The sequence below is a fragment of the Cygnus atratus genome, chromosome 5 (genome assembly GCF_013377495.2).
Source record: "Cygnus atratus isolate AKBS03 ecotype Queensland, Australia chromosome 5, CAtr_DNAZoo_HiC_assembly, whole genome shotgun sequence".
Classification (NCBI taxonomy): Eukaryota; Metazoa; Chordata; class Aves; order Anseriformes; family Anatidae; genus Cygnus; species Cygnus atratus.
This window is the reverse complement of record NC_066366.1, coordinates 60,519,843-60,535,506: the sequence shown is the minus strand read 5'-3', so window position 1 is coordinate 60,535,506 and position 15,664 is coordinate 60,519,843. Positions and strand designations below refer to the sequence as shown.

General features: G+C 43.5%; 1 protein-coding gene across 6 annotated transcripts in view; it reads left to right on the top strand.

Annotated features, from left to right (window-relative positions):
* The window catches only part of KIAA0586 (KIAA0586 ortholog), a 97,163-nt gene that overhangs the window by 59,476 nt on the left and 22,023 nt on the right, over positions 1–15,664 (top strand). For 4 of the 6 annotated variants that reach the window (XM_035551512.2, XM_035551510.2, XM_035551513.2 and 1 more), the window contains one exon: positions 8,066–8,441. In XM_035551512.2, coding sequence (XP_035407405.1) covers positions 8,066–8,089 — 24 coding nt within the window. In that variant the 3' untranslated portion in view covers positions 8,090–8,441. Of the gene's footprint in view, positions 1–8,065; positions 8,442–9,370; positions 9,483–15,664 lie in introns of those variants that run through there. The other 2 variants (XM_050710718.1, XM_050710717.1) reach the window with 2 other exon arrangements.

The following is a 15,664-nucleotide window of genomic DNA, read 5'->3' as shown; positions in this document are numbered from 1 at the left end:
GGTTCTGCCTTGCTTTGCTTTGTTTTCCTGGGGAGGGATAATAATCTTTTAAAAAGGTGCAATTACAAAACCTGATTAATTGTGCTGTAGGTATAGGCTTTTTAATAAGCCACATTTTTGTAAGGGTAGTACAGTAATGGCAAACTGTTTCCATATGGAGAATCCCATGACTTTGAAAGTGAAAATCACCAAAACAAATGCATGAGGTTGTGTGAACATGTAAGTATTCAGGATAGAGAGCTACAATGAGATGAAGTGGTCATCTAGAAGAAAAAAAAAAAAGGTTGTAGTTTCAGGTTTTTATTCTGAGTATATGTCTTTTATAAATTTTTATGATAAGGATGCGTTTAGTGACTTCACTACATGTGGAGAGTGACTTGCAGTGAGGAAATTCAGCCCTGCAGCAGTGCCTGAGGGGCCGTGTGGTACAGAAACTTCTCTCTTTTCTTCCTGATGTGCATCCCAGAGCCTTCATTGTGACCTGGGTGTGCATTGCTGCCATGGCTGCAGGGAATGTAACCTCCTGCCCAGGAAACCCTCTTGTCTGTGTGAGAGGGAGAGCACATCAAGGGCTCCCATCACGTTTCAGGTGACAGAAAGCAGCTTGTGACTTCTCCCACATTCACCGAAAGTTGTTCTCTTACATTCCTAACAATTGTTTTAATAGTCACGTAGCTGAGGAGTTAATAGAGCGTGCCATGTTTAGTAAGCACATGCAGTGCAAACACCACTGTGGAAAACATGCTCGGTCTTGACCTGCGACGTAGGGAACCTGTCTGATAAGTAGGGATCGTCATTTGCCTTGAACACACATCCCAAGTGCAGGGACACCGCACGTCAAAGGCTGCATGAGAGCCGTCCTATCGTTGGTAACCTCGTGCCTGGGCCAAACTGATCTGAACAAAAATTCCGAGGCAGAAACAGACTCTGGAGTAACCCAAAATGTGTTCTGGGCACTATGCGAACTTGTAAAGGAACTTTATTTACTTAGGTGTCCCTCCCTTGGACACCCATCGTTCACTATCCTGGAAGATGCTCGTTTTCAAACCCACTGCAACCCTGATTTATGGTGAAACATGATTGCATTTGTTTGTTCAGCTCCAATTGCACGTGTAAATTACTGCTTAATTATTTTAAAATAAAAACAAGATGTGTAACTTTTAAGAATTAAAAAGGTGCTTTGGTTTTTTCCCTTGCCACTCCCCATGTAGGCTCTGAATGCTATTATGTCTAGCGCTGTGGTATGATGTAGATAAGCTGGAGGCAGTATTGCTGGCAGTATTACTGCAGTTAATATGTAAAGATAGGAGGTCTCAGGGGAGCCAGGCCTACTGCTAGGACTGTAGTGAGTGATTCTGCATCCTGAGGGAGGTCTGCGTAAGTTCATTTTGACAATTTGCTCTGCATTCCTGCTATCGATCATATAAGTCCGTTTTCTTTTGAGCTTCTTTAATTTGCTTCAGCACCTGGCATTAAAATGTCTTTTGGATTCCCAAACATGAAGGTGTGAATAATGGAGCGAAATATATTAGTTTTATATAACCATACTTTAAAATTGCCTTCCCATCCACTTGCCTGTTAGATTTTGCAGAAAATGAAAAAAAAATAGTATCTAGGAAATAATTTGGTTTTTAATTATCACTTGTCAGATTTTCCCAGTTCCACCAGCTGTTACCTAGGTTCTCTTGTGGATTTAGAGATTGCTCTTCACCCCCCAGCCTTGCACAAGCTACGTGTTTTCCTAGTGTTTTTTCAAAGACTCTGGACAAGTAATGGGCCAGCTCCTGTTTGTTCATTGTCCCTTTTACTTTTGAATAATTACAATTTTTGAATACCTGCTGCTTCAAGGTTTACTGCAGCCCCCTCCTCTCCTTCTTCTGCAAGAAAATGGTTGCGATCAAGAGCAGCAAGGCAAAAAAGTTCCAAAATGATTATTTGTTTCCAGCCACTCGCATGTCCAAAAAAACACAGGCTTCCATATGGACCATTGAAGTTGACTTTTAATATTTCTTCTTCATATTAATAATTGTTGTAGTTATATGGAAAGATCGTTACACAGCTTTTGGAAGTGGTTTGCTGGGAAACAACAGCAAGAGATATGGCTAGGGAACCTCATTGTTAAACAATGAGATATTCTGCAGAGCAAACTATGCCAGATCTCAGGGAGTAGAGGAGATTTTAGTCACCAAAAGGAAATATTTATTTAGTAAACTCTGCAATCTCATTCCTAGATGCTTTTGGAGCTGCTTTCTGTCTGCCCTTCCCTACCGGTCTCTTGCAACTGTATTAGGATTTTGAAAAATCTGGTTCTAGTTTATTTTATGTATTTCTAGTTTTTGTTCTGTTTAGTGTTGCTGGTGGTGGGAATATAACATGTTTTGGAAAACCACTGAACCTTGAACTCAGACTTGAGAGGAGGAAAAATCATTTTCAAGTATTCTGCTTTGAAATATTTGTTAGCTGCTTAGCCTGGGTCCCACCCTCCTTTACCGACTTGGGATCTGATTTATTTTCTTTTCAGCAATGTTTATAGCTAGGATATACATTACGGCTTAAACAAACAAACAAAAAAAGAAAAGCGTGTGTGTGTGCATGTTTATTCTCTGTGCGTTGTTAGTACACACGGTTTCTGTAAGTACATTACACCATGTGAAGATGGAATTTGCCAAGTTTAGGTCAAAACTTCGACTGAGCTCATACTATATATTTTTCTGTCTCCTCTGGTGGCTGTAGCCCACTTATGGGGTTTATGAGTTGGCTGAAGCCTCTGAGAATGAAACTGTGTTTTTTCAGCTCAAGCAGTCAACTCGTGCTTTTAGATCCAGACATTTTTGGCTCCGGCCCTACAGATGTCAGTCCGTTTTTGTAGAATAACTGATGGGTTTGAGTTGTAAATCTATCCCTTTCATGTAACTCAGCCCTGGAAATTTGGCCTAAGTTTGCCTAGAGTCTTTCCTGTTTGTCATGAAACTGGTTAAGCTAGGGATAGGCTGTTTGGGGGATAGAGAACAGAATTGCCTGCCCTTGCAGAGCATCTTGTGCTCTTGCTTATGTGTTTCGGTCCTAGTGGGAGCCAGTTGTCTGACCTGCAGTCGAGGGCCATGTGCTAAGCAATGCACTTACACAACGAGAACAGAGGCCCTGCCCTAAAAAACACACGTGCTTAAACATTTTCTCTTCGTTTCTGGCAGAGCTGAGGAAGGACATCTCCATAATAACATAAATATGCATATGACTTCAAGGTGGAAGCGGGCCAGGGCTGGAAGAGCGGAGTATCTATCGTGTCTAATGAATGGAGAATAATTTAGTCCAAACGACCGGGTTATTTGAGAAACTGTTGATGGTCGTGCTCATTTCTGAGAATGTTGTATTCTTTGCCATCTTGAGGCCGTGTGAGCAGTCCCTTACCATACCAGGTTTCAACTGTGTAAGCCATTAAATTCCAGAAGCCCTGAATTACGTAGCCAATGTACGGGGTCTAGCTAGACGCGAGTCTGGACTGGAAATACTGCTGCTTATAACTAGTAACATGACTGACACTGGAGTGTATTTTCTCTTTCACTTTAGCCTTCAAAATTGCTTACATCAAAATATGTATATGTTTCTTATCAATATACATCAGCCCAGCAAGTCTGGAATAATTTGGATTTTGCAGAAGATCCTGCTTCTTGTGTTGATGTACTGGGTAGCTTACCTTTACGAGCAGGTACAAAAATGAGTGTGTTGCTGGGGTTTTTTTGCTACCCTACAGAAATCTATGGAGAAATAGAGTGGGGACACAGTGGTGTCCCCAGTACGTATCTCACATCTTTAATTACAGTTAAGAGGAGCAGATAAAGTGTTTCTACTGGTAGTGGTTCCGTTATCTTTGGGCTCGTACATATTCTTCTACTTATCAGTCATTACCGTAAAGAATTTCTGACATCTCTGTCTTTGCAACTATATCACAGATGTAGAACTATTTTTTGTAGGGAAAAAGCAAAAGGAGGAAAAAAAATATTAAGGCACTTCATTGGAGGTTTTAAGATGCTGAATTATAGATCTGCAGGTGCTCTGCTGTCCCTGAACACTTGAGATAATGCCATCTGGAGGAAGTTATTTGTTGGGACAGGACAGCATTTGAAACTTTGAAGTAGGTAATAAACAAAGTGAAGCAGCTGGAAGCTGGCAGAAGAAGAAACAAGCCATTGAGATTACCCCGCGCTGTTAAAGGAATGTTGCAGGAGTGCTGCATTCACGTTGGCTTTTTTCATGTGCTTGGAAGTTTATTCTTGCTCAAGAAGTTAGCTGCTTCAGTTTTTACATCAGATAGAGAGTAGAGGGAGGGTTCTGGGGGGTGCTGGTTGTTTATAAATTTCAGGAAGTCATATGCAGGTAATTACAGTAATTACAGCTCCGGTTTTATACCGAAACAATAACCTGGGTCCTGGTCCTCCCTATTCATTGTCTGTGAAGATAGCACTCATCGTCTATGAGATAAGGGTCTGCTTTACCTCCCGATAGATTAAAATTGAAAGTTTTATTTAACGCATGGACACCGACCTTAAGGAGTTAAAGCACATGGTTTTTATTTGGCTTAAAAGTCAGACTTGTTTAGTCTTTTTATTTTGCCAAATAGAAAAATTTAAAAAGAAAGATTTAAATATTTTTCTTTGTTCTTATTGTTGCCATATGGTATTGGTAACCAAGCCTCCCTTCAGTGTGTTTCAGTTCCTTTTCCATTTGGCACACACTCACAGTGCACTTGTACATAGCATGCTCGCTGTGTGACGGTACGTCGTAGAGGAAAAACTCCCTTCACAGGTCACCGGATGGTTGACACACCATTAATTTTTATGTTTCTGTTAAACAAAGATCTGGAAATTTAGTACCATACACGACTTTGTTATAGATTGCCGAGCCCGGGACAAATCCCTAATCCGAAACCTGACCTTTTCCATCCAAGGGTCACCAAGATGTTTCCAGTCACCGCTGAGTTTCCACCAGCCAAAGACCCTCGCACACTCAGGAGGGGTGTTGGTTTTCACAGTTTATATGAATGTATCCCATTAGATGGTGACGATGAATTTGGAGGAATGGAGGGCACCTTAGGTCCCGCGTTCCACTTACTGGATTTTAACAAGGAAAATTTTTATAACTACATCGACGTACGTGATTACAGAATTGTATCGAGTACTTCCAGAGCGTCCAAAGAGGAAAAAGTTGTGAAGATTGCCTGTTGTCCTGCCTTGCCTTGCTTTGTAAGTGGAGGAATTTTCCATGCAGTTTTATGGCATATCAGGAGATTATAACCATTGCTATTTGCATATTTGCGGCTGTGAAAAGTTCATTGTGTAAGAGGAAACCGACTTCGTATTGGTTATGAGCTGTTCTCTGATGGGGGGAAAAATAAAATGGAATATCATGGTGTTGAAGGAGGTGCTGGCCAAAGGCTGTACAAACTATCACTGATGTACAGCAACAGCCCACTATAGACATCAGTACATATGCATGCTTAAAAACATAGGTGTAAGCATAAATATGAGCATTTAAATGTGTGCTAGCATTTGTGTATTTATTTACATAGACATCTCTATGCATATGTGGAGGTGTTTTTTAAAACGTATGCACTGTGCATGCCAGAGGTTAGATTAAGTGAGAGGTGACAATGATAAAGTGCACATGAAAATAACGTAGTAGTTGCAACTTTGAGCCCACGTAGAGCGTAGGACTAGCAGCTTTCTGTCCTGGAAAGTTACAGTCATGGAGTAGAGTCTGTTGAGTAGCTGAAATGGGATACCCATCATTTTTTACAGTTAAAGTGCTGAAAGTTGTGTATTTTCTGCGTGTATCTAACAAAGTCAAAGACTTCAGATTTCTTCCTTTAGAAAAAGGGAAGTGTTTACTTTGGGTATTTTTTTAAGCTTATCTTTAAGGGTATTTGGATAACTTGGGACCTGGTGGTTTTTCAGTTGAGCAAGTAGATGGAAATATTCTGTTGATTTCTCTGTCCCTTTAGCATTTTATATCTATCATAAAATGGAAGTATACTATATCTGTAAAATGAAGTAGAGTACGTGTTAAGAAGAATGTAGACTGATATGATATGGTCTTTCAGCACCCCAGAATCAAATGCTTGTGAAGTTCCTGCTGAGCCTTGGGATAAGGATATATATATATATATCTTCTTATACCTCCCACCCCCTTTTTTTTTTTTTTTTCCATAAACCTGAAAACAGCTGTTGAAACAATGACCTCATGGAATGTGACATGACTGTGGAAATTATGAACAAAGTCAAGCTTTGAAAGCATCAAACTCCATATAGTGACGGAGGGTTGCTTTAGCGTCTAGGATGATTTACAGAGCTTCCTTGGGCATTACACATTCACATCTTTTACTGTGTGTCAGCTTCACGTCTGACCAAATAAACCCTTTGCTTTTCTTCTGTTCCTGTTCTGAATAACCTATTTTTGTCATCCAAGCATGGTTACAGACTAAGCTCATGGAATGACTTCTGGAAAAAGCAAAACACATATGTTCCTTGCACATCTTTGGGGTGTTACCGTAAATGTGCTTTTGAGTAACGTTCAGAAGATGCTGAGTTCCTCGTGGCTTCCTACTGCCCGTGTGTTAATTTGCTCGGGCCCATGCCAACACAAACTCTGGGGAGGGTTTCAGGCTGGTAATGAAGAAGGCTGTCCAAAAAGTGAGGGTAGGCAGTGAAACTGTGGACGTTGCTTCTCGCAAAGTGCGTATGTCGCTGAGGCAGGGAGGTGACGTGGTGGCTCCCAGGGGACGCAAAAATACTCTGGTGCTCCTGCTACCTCTGCAGAGCCTCCCTGTGCCTTGGCTGGCACAGCTTGCTCCATGGACTGGCTTTACCATCTTTGGCTTCATTCGTGTTTGACTTCCTAGGCTGTTGGCAGCTGCTCGAGCATGAAAAACACCCAATGAAACTTTATTTTTGCAGTGGGGTTTTGTTGTTTTAATTAGTCATTTGAAGCGTGCTTCGCTACAAGTCAGATGAAAGCCGATTACTACTACAGTGACAGAGTAGATAATTAGTTGGGGTGAAAGAACTTTTTTTCATTGAGAAAATAGTGTTTTAATTACCTAGCCTATCATAGAGGAAGGGAGAATTGTTATAGCTTATTGGAATAAGAACAAACACCAGGAGAGCCTTTGCTGTTGAACACAGACTCGTGTATGTTTGTTTTGCTAGTAGATGCTGCATTTAAAATAAATATCCCAAGGACACCTGAAATCTCCAAATACTCTTCCTGTAGCTCTGTGAATGCTATGCTATTCATCCAGTGCCATTTTTCCTGCCCTGCTTTGTACCGTTTCTGTAGCCTGATTTACGTCTTGCTCCTTCAGCCCCACGGGTTGATGCATCTTGTCTCCTTCCTGTGGCTAAATGTAGGAGCTTTTGCCCGTCACCCTTCTGCCTTCCCACGTCTGGTGTCCTCCTTAAGCAGTCAGGGAAATGGGTTGGAGCTGGGAAAAGCTAAAACAGCTTCTTACTTGGGTTTTGGGCAGCTGAAGCACTCACAGGGTGTTTTTCTTCATGGGACTTGTAGCCAATAGCTTCAACCTAAATTGCTTTGCTTTTTAGGATTGTATAAAGCTATGTGGTATTGAACAGCCTTAATGTTTTCTAAGGTTTGATGCAAACAGACATACACATATTGATGGATTTTAGAGATGCTGTTAGTGTCTGCAGATCTCATTTGTTTTGTTTTGTTTTTTTCCTGTGGGAAGCAGTGTGTGTGTTTGAAGTTGTTCCATGCCTACTGGAGATTATGTACGTATACGTGTGTGTGTAGATATGATGTATGAGTATGTAAATACAACACATTCTGTGTATGTCCAGATACTCATCCCTTTATTGTCTCATAAAAAGAGAACTGAGGTGGCTGAACTAGCACATTCTGAAATGCCCCAAACCTGCGGGCAGCGAGGTGTCTGTCTCTTTGTATTTCCCTGAAGCGATGCAATACCGAATTGACTCCAGTAAAGTTGTACCTGTTGTAGACTGCAAATAATTTGGTTTTGTTCTGCTCTTCTTTTTTTTTTTTTTTCTAGGAGAAAATGTTGTCCCACATTTAAATTCACACGTTTCTGCGGCAAAGGTGTCGGTGAAGCTGCCTTCCATGAATACAGATAACCCAACACAAAGTATGAGCAGCATACACGGGGACTCGGATTCTTCAGGGACAGATACATTTTAAAGCTTGACAGTCACTGTCTGAAGGTTTTGTTTGGTACGTTTGTCTGCCTGGTGTGATAGTCTGGATGTTTCATCACAATACTGGTTTTTCAGTACTGCTTATTTTGTACTGTTTTTCTTACAATTTTGTTACAATTATGATTGTAAATTTAGGCAGTGATTCTGCTTGTGAATATATCCGATATTTTTAAGCAAATAAAATAATTTTTTGGAATCACTGTGCTAAGTCAATGATCATGAAGGTCATTTAGGTATTTATTGTATATACAAATGACTGTGGAAGAGATCAGTATTAAAATCCATGGCAAAGGTCTCTCTCAGTGATGGGGAAAAGAATGGTTGGCTCAATACAGTGTCAGTACTATTGAAATGTGGAGCCAGAGGAAAATATATGCGAAATCAAAGTCTGCAAGAAAATTGTTTCTGGATACTTGCAGAGCTTGTTCATCCGTAGAAGACTGCTCTCACAAAATAGTAATTCAAAAAGTGTATGTAAAAGAGACCATAGGGTTCGTGTTGTTACTGCAAGACACTTCTATTTGTAGTAACTGCAGGGTTTTTTCAGCATTTTGATAGTTATTTCCCTAGAGATGATTAGTCTCGTCCTTCTTGAAACATGTTTGAATCGAGAATGTTATTTGTTTACATTCATTTTATGTAAATTCCTTCTTCTCCTGGGACAGAGCTACTTGGTAGTCTCAGCCCTTTGGAAGCCCAGTGATCTCTAGTCAGAGCTGCCACGCCGTGATTAGCAGCAACGCTGCCACCACCAAGGGACTGCTCAGTTTGCTCACAGCCATGTGGCCAGTTCAGCAGTGGGGAGAAAGGTAGGATTGCCTGCCCCAAGCAGCATCTAAGTGAATCAAAAAAGAGGGATTTGGATGTGCTCCAGCAGGAAAACGAGGAAAGGAGCTTTTCTCCAGGCAGGGCAAACACAGCTTTTGCCCTGTTCCTTGTCCAGTCTGAGCTTTTCATGGGGTGCCTGGAAAATCAGAGACACTGTGGCGCTTTCAAAGATATGGGACATGCAAGCAGCTCTCAAAAGCTAGGGAAAAATACTCCTTTTTGGTTGACTTGCACCTTGTTGTGACACTGGAGCATATAACTTCATCTGCACAGCTTCGCTGCATCGCTTAATGGGAGGCGCTTTGTTGTTGCAGATAGTCATAACCGTGAGCAGTTCCCATTACTCTTATTTTATGGAGCCTGCACTGATTTCATCTCCCTGTAACTGAGAAAGATTAAAAGTTCCCATCGGTTGTATTTTGATCGCATTGACACGAGGTTCGGTTGATTTGCTGCAGAATCTGCAAGGGTAAATGGAAAAAGAGAGAGCTTCAAGCGTTCAAGGTCAGTAATGTCCAGGGGATTCAATTTTAAAGGAGGTCTCCTGAGCACGTTGTGCTCAGAGTTGTGTTCTTGTCTGTCTTGACAGACATGAAAATAGCACATCTGGGTTGGGGGGAGAAGCGTGGCAGGCTTCATGCGAAATGCAACAGAGCTTTAAAAAAAAGCAAAGGTACAACTGAGAGAGCATTACTAGGAGCTGGCTTCCGCCATGCAGTGTCACGAACGTGTTGTCCAGGGGTGAAGCTGCTTCTGGATGTCCTTACACCGTGGGGGTGCTGACACTGCTGGCTGGGGAGCTGGGCCTTCAATCAGACCATAGACATGATCGATGCTCTGAACGGCAGCTGTTTTTGGGAGGGTAGGGACATCCTTTATCCTGGGTCAGTTTGCTTCGGCACAGCATCAAGGAGCTGCACTGGAGCTACTGACGGGATAACGAAATGCAGTGGAGAGGGGGGAGAGTCTTAAACCAGCTTCCCAGCAAGAGAAAAACCTTTATGAAACTACGCTCCAAGTGCTCTATTAATCTGCCAGGCTTTTTAGGATGCTCATATATAATTCAAGCTCCCTTTGTTGCAGCGTAAACAGCAAAAGAGCCCGGAGCTGTAGGATTGGGACAGCAGTTTGCTAAACAAAGTTCAGTAACAGAGTCAAGAGCAGACAGACAGCTGCCAAACGGGGTGAGGCGAGAGGTGGCAGATGGATGGACACACAGCGAGGAGAGTGCACGAGGAGGCGATGGGACAGTCCCAGCCGGTGGGGGAGGCAGTTGTCATACCAGGAAAACAACCGTGTCAGGTTTTACTGTCTGCAGTGTTGAGCATCATTTATTTATTTATTTATTTAATTCTCTTCTTTTTACTCTTCTTGGGGACAAATGCCTTTAAGTCAAAGGTATTTGTGTTGACTGAATCACAGAATCGCAGGCTGGTTTGGGTTGGCAGGGACCTCACAGCCCATCTAATCCCAGCCCCTGCCATGGGCAGGGACCCCTGCCCCCAGCCCAGGCTGCCCCCAGCCCCATCCAGCCTGGCCTTGGGCACTGCCAGGGATGGGGCAGCCACAGCTCCTTGGGGCAGCCTGCGCCAGGGCCTCACCGCCCTCAGAGTGAAGAATTTCTTCCCAATATCTAATCTAAACCTACCTTTTTTTTAGTTCAAAACCATCACCTCTTGTCCTCTCACTCCACCCCCTGACAAAGTCCCTCCCCAGCTTTCCCTTAGCCCCCTTTAGGTACTGGAAGGAGTAGAGCCACGTGGAAATGAGCTGTGTTTTTAAGCAAATGTGTCAGAAAAGGCCCAGTGCAGACCACTTCCAATTGGTTTTGAAAATTGCATCTGGAGTTATGCTCTGTTCCACCTTGGCATGAGTGATGTGTGGGTTTGGAAGCCTCTCGATGCCTGGCGGTGTGATTCAGGTGGTGCTGGTGGGAATTACGCTGTGGCAGTGGGATGTCCTAATCACTCACCCCACTGCAACCTCCACTTACCACTCAAAGAGAATTGTGAGGGTGGAGGAAGTGCAAAGTATTTGCTTTTCTTCCCCCCAAACATACCCCAAACAAAATATCCTGCCACATAAACATAAGGGGACCTCTGTAAATCCGGCACCCTGCGCACAGCTCATGTTACAAGTCAGTTTTTATAATCCTAGGAACAAGCTAAAGGCTGTGGGGGGGTTGGGATTTTGCTTTGTTTTTAATCAGCCTCTCCATTTTTTCCTTTGAAACGGAAAAAAAAATCATCTAGAAATTTATCTATTTCTTACTTTGGATTCAGTCTTGTATTTCAGATTCCTGTAAATAGTTTTCCGGAGTTTGAAATGGTAAGCACATGTTCGGTGAGCGCAGCCAAGCTGCGATAAGGAATTCATCTGTCTGCGTCTCCAAGTTCCATTTTGTTTCTACAGCTTTTGTGATTGAAAATGCACATTTCTCATGGGCACTCACAGAACTGAAACAGTGTGATTTGCGAGCTTGCTAAATGGATTTCTTCCAAGCAAGTCATTGGGGTATGTCATCAAAGCTTAACGGCATCAAATAGAATTCCATCCAGGAAAAGTATTAAAACCCCACCTCTGTACGGCTCTATTTTTCAGCAGCGGAGAGGTGGGGGGAGGAGGTTGTTGCTCTATTTCAGGATTGTAGTGTGGAAACCAAAACCCGGGCTTTATTTTTTGGTTCAGCTGAATTCCTGGTGAAGGTGGCCAGAGTGTGACACTAGGAAGGCACCAGGACAAGGGTGTTTGCTCACAGATTGGACTTGCAAGTTATGAAAGTGCAAAGCTGAAATGTCCGAAGCATTATTTGCTGACCATCATTTTCTGATTTTGGTAAATAAAATCTGCAGTTTGGAAGTGAGGTCCTCGGAATCTGATTCTGGTAAAGTAAGATCTGGCAGTTTGGAAGGGAGGTGCTCGGAATCCAATTTCTTTCCCCTCCTCTCCCACACACCTAAGAAAAAAAGAGATGCCGTACGATGAGGGCAGCGAAAATAAAGTGACTGATCCAGAGGGACAGCACGCAGCTCCTGGCACAGGCAGAAGCCCCTTGGGACAGGACTTCAGCCACGAGCTGGTTTTTGGCTTGTCTGGTGCCAGCAGCACCCTTCCCCCTACCCAGCTGAGTTATCCTGGCTTTCAGTATATAGGAAGCAGAGCACTTCATGTGCACGATTAATCTTATCTGAATTGTGGGAAATTGGATAAAGTGAAGTTTTTATTACTGCTGCTCACCTTCGTAGCTCAGGGATGGAAGTTGTCAAAATTAGCTGCTGAAAACATGTGCTGACCTTCCACGGTGCTTTGCAGATCAATACAGGATAACGTTTCTGTCCTGACTTGGTACAGATGTAAGTGCCAACCTTCTCCCCGTGAATTAAGTACTCACATGTTTAAAATTACACATGTGCAAAAAATTGCTGGATCTCACTCTGAAATGTATCCGTTTCAGAGAGGGAACCCTGCAGCTATTTAACAGCTCACTGTTAACACTAGACACAAGAGTTTAAGACAGAAGGGCAAGAAGGTTGCATCCTACTGAATTGATACGATGTGAGAAGTTCATCCTTTCTGTACAGGTCCAACAGGGTTTTGTAAGTGGGAATGGAAGCCACTTTGTGAGTTTGTAGTATTTGTACTGGCCAGCGGGTGTGTTCCTATGGATTTCTGCTTTTTTTCTCTCTTTCTTCTGCTGCACTCCTGATTTAAATATGTCTTTCAAAAGCTGTCTCTAAAATATTCATTGTTAATGATCGTGTGGTGACAGCTCCCCCACCTTCCAGGACTAGGCTGTGATTTTGCCTCGTGGTCCCGCAGGTGTGACCCTGTCATTTACCCAACCCAATGCTGTAGCATCTTTGAGCCACACCATTGCACATCTTAGCATTCTCTTGTTTCTGTCAGGACCGGTGGTACAGTTATGTATGAAACGGTTAGATAATGCCAGAAAGAACTCTGGCCTCTTCTTTATAACTTCTTCAGCCAGACAGTGCTCTTCTCTGCTTCTCCAGGGTTGTCCTTTTGGCATCTCAGTACAGGAGCAGGTGAGAGAGCTGCAACAGATGCTTTTGTCAGGATTCCCCAAGAAAAAATTTGAAATCTCACTACACTCATGTGCCCGGTTATGCAGAAGCCATAACAATGCCCTGCCCCTGTGAGGGCAATAATACAAAACCCAAAATTCTCTGTCCATGTCTAGAGCTTTTGTTATATCTTGGGTAGAAGGTTAAACCTGCTGTTGCCTGTTGTTCTCATCCTCTGCTTTGAGAGATGAGGGCAGAAAGTAGCCTCTTGTAGTTTGGGGAGTATTTTTTCCTTATACTTGCTTCATATTTAGGCTAGAAACCAGAAGGTAGGAGAAAAGTCAGATCAGAAGTGTAACCAGGAGCATGTGAGGCGCTTTGTCCATGGAGGAGGCCATTCCCTAGTGCTGTCAGTCGAAGAAAAGGCTGGGGAACGGGTGCTTCATCACCTGCTCGGGGCGGGGAGGCGTCATCCTCCTGACCAGATGGCACCCCCAAGGCCCATAGGTCTTTTGATCCGACATGTCCTGTGCTGAAGCTGTTGAGAAGGGATACATGAAGCCCCTGAAATGGCTTAAACTAAGAGCCAGTGGGCTTCTCGCCTTTGTAGTTCCCATTGCAGGACAAGGGCAGTTTTCAAAAAATAGTTGGGAAAAAGAGAAATGCAAAAATTGGTCATCTGTGAGTTAGTTCAGTGGGTGCTGAGCAAAAAATTCATGTGAAACTCAAAAAGCTGAAGCCATGGCCAACTCTAGGTAGCACCAAGCAGAAAGCAGCAACCTTGCTGCTGTGTTCTGCTTTGCAGATAAAATTAAAAATTTAATAAATAAATAGCAGAACTATTTAAAAGGTTGCTGTTAGGCAGGTGACACAGCGATTTGGGATCTCCAGGCCCTCCCTCGGCTCTGTCTTTTGCTGGCAGGAGTGCCCAGCCCTGCAAATTAGGATTGCTACATTTCATTTTGCCCTGAGCTGGCCGCGGGCAGTGCCCCCTGTGCAGGGATGTGCCCCTGTCACACTGACGGGGTCGTTCCCTGCTCTGCCGTCTCAGCGCACTCATTTCTTACCAGCCCCTGAAAGACACTCCCCTGACTGGTGCCTGTTCCTTAATATATATAAATTTGTACTGATTCTGCAGCCTGTTACCACCTGGGTAGCTCGCTGTTTGATCGCTATGTGTAAATCTTGCCACCGTAATGATGACTTAGAGCTTATTTTTAATGGGTTCCAGGAGACGCTTCTTGCAGTGACTGGGGATTTTGCTGGCTGAGTGGCATCCTGTCATTTCTCCCCCTCCCCTTCTTTTTATTCTGACAGTCTTGGAAATTGTGCTCTTCCTGCGTGATGTGCCCTTGGAGAAGGGCATCCAGCATCCTGCAGTTGTCACGTAAATGCCGCCTTCCTTCCCTTCCGTGCTGCAAAGCCGCGGCTCCCTCCCCGCTGCGTTTCCTTAATCAGCACCTGTGGCACCGAGGCATGAATCAGACGTTGTGCTTACTTGCTGTGAAACCCAGCATCTGCTTAAAACACCGCTTAAGTCTGTTAATGCTAGTTGTTTAACGCAGCTTTCTAGGCGATAGGATGCCAGGTAAGGGATTCCTCTGGCCCATAAACTTTGCAGCTCAAAACTGATGAGGATTTCCAGTTCTGTGCCCCTCTGTGCCAAACTTTGTTGACTGATTTTGTTCTTTTTCCCCGGTATGGCTGGGAGGGAGGGGATCAGTTAGCTACAACCATCTTTGCAATCACTGTCCTCTTTTGGTGCACAGTTACGCTGCTGCCTCCTCTAATTTTTGTGAGCGTGTTTTTCAGGGTAGGGATGCAGATGGTTTTGCTCAGGTTCTTGTAGATTTCATTGGGAAACAAAATTTTTGCAGAATCTGGCTGGTTTCTGCAAGTCCTGCTAAAAGCAAGAAGGCACAGAGGGATGAGATGGGGACCTCAGCACCACAAGGAGTCATTACAGACAGCAGGGTGCAGGAGCACAGACAGGAGGGTGACAAACCCCTCCTTGCTGCTCACAGGAGCAGATCTGTACCTTCTTGCTGTCCTGTTTGACAGGTAAAGATCTTTTAGGGAGGCACTGTTTTTTTTCTCTGCACTGGGCCAATCAATAACAGGAAAGGACCATTCATCCCCCCATACTTGGGTTATTTTTGTTGTTATCTTAATTGCTTCATTCTCCCAACCCACCCTCAATCTTTTGAGGGAATCGGAGCCTTAAACTTCATTCCAAGAACTTGAGGAAATCTCACGTCTCCCTGCCATTTCCCAGCACTGCTCATCTCAGAGAACAAACCCTATCTCTCCTTGCCTGATGCAGCCTGAATTTCCTCAGGGATTATCTAAACAGTGCCACGTGATCCATTTCTCTCAACCACTCTACAAATGGGAAAGCATAAATCATGTGTCCCTGCAAATAAACACAACTGGCAAGATGTTATTTTTCTTCGTCTGAAGTAACACCAGCTCTTTAATCTGCCGCTTCCTGCAAGCATGTCTGCTCAGAGAAAGTACAACCACTACAATGTATACACAATGTTCTTCTGCCACTTTTCGTTGCGAGCTATAATGGGAATTCTA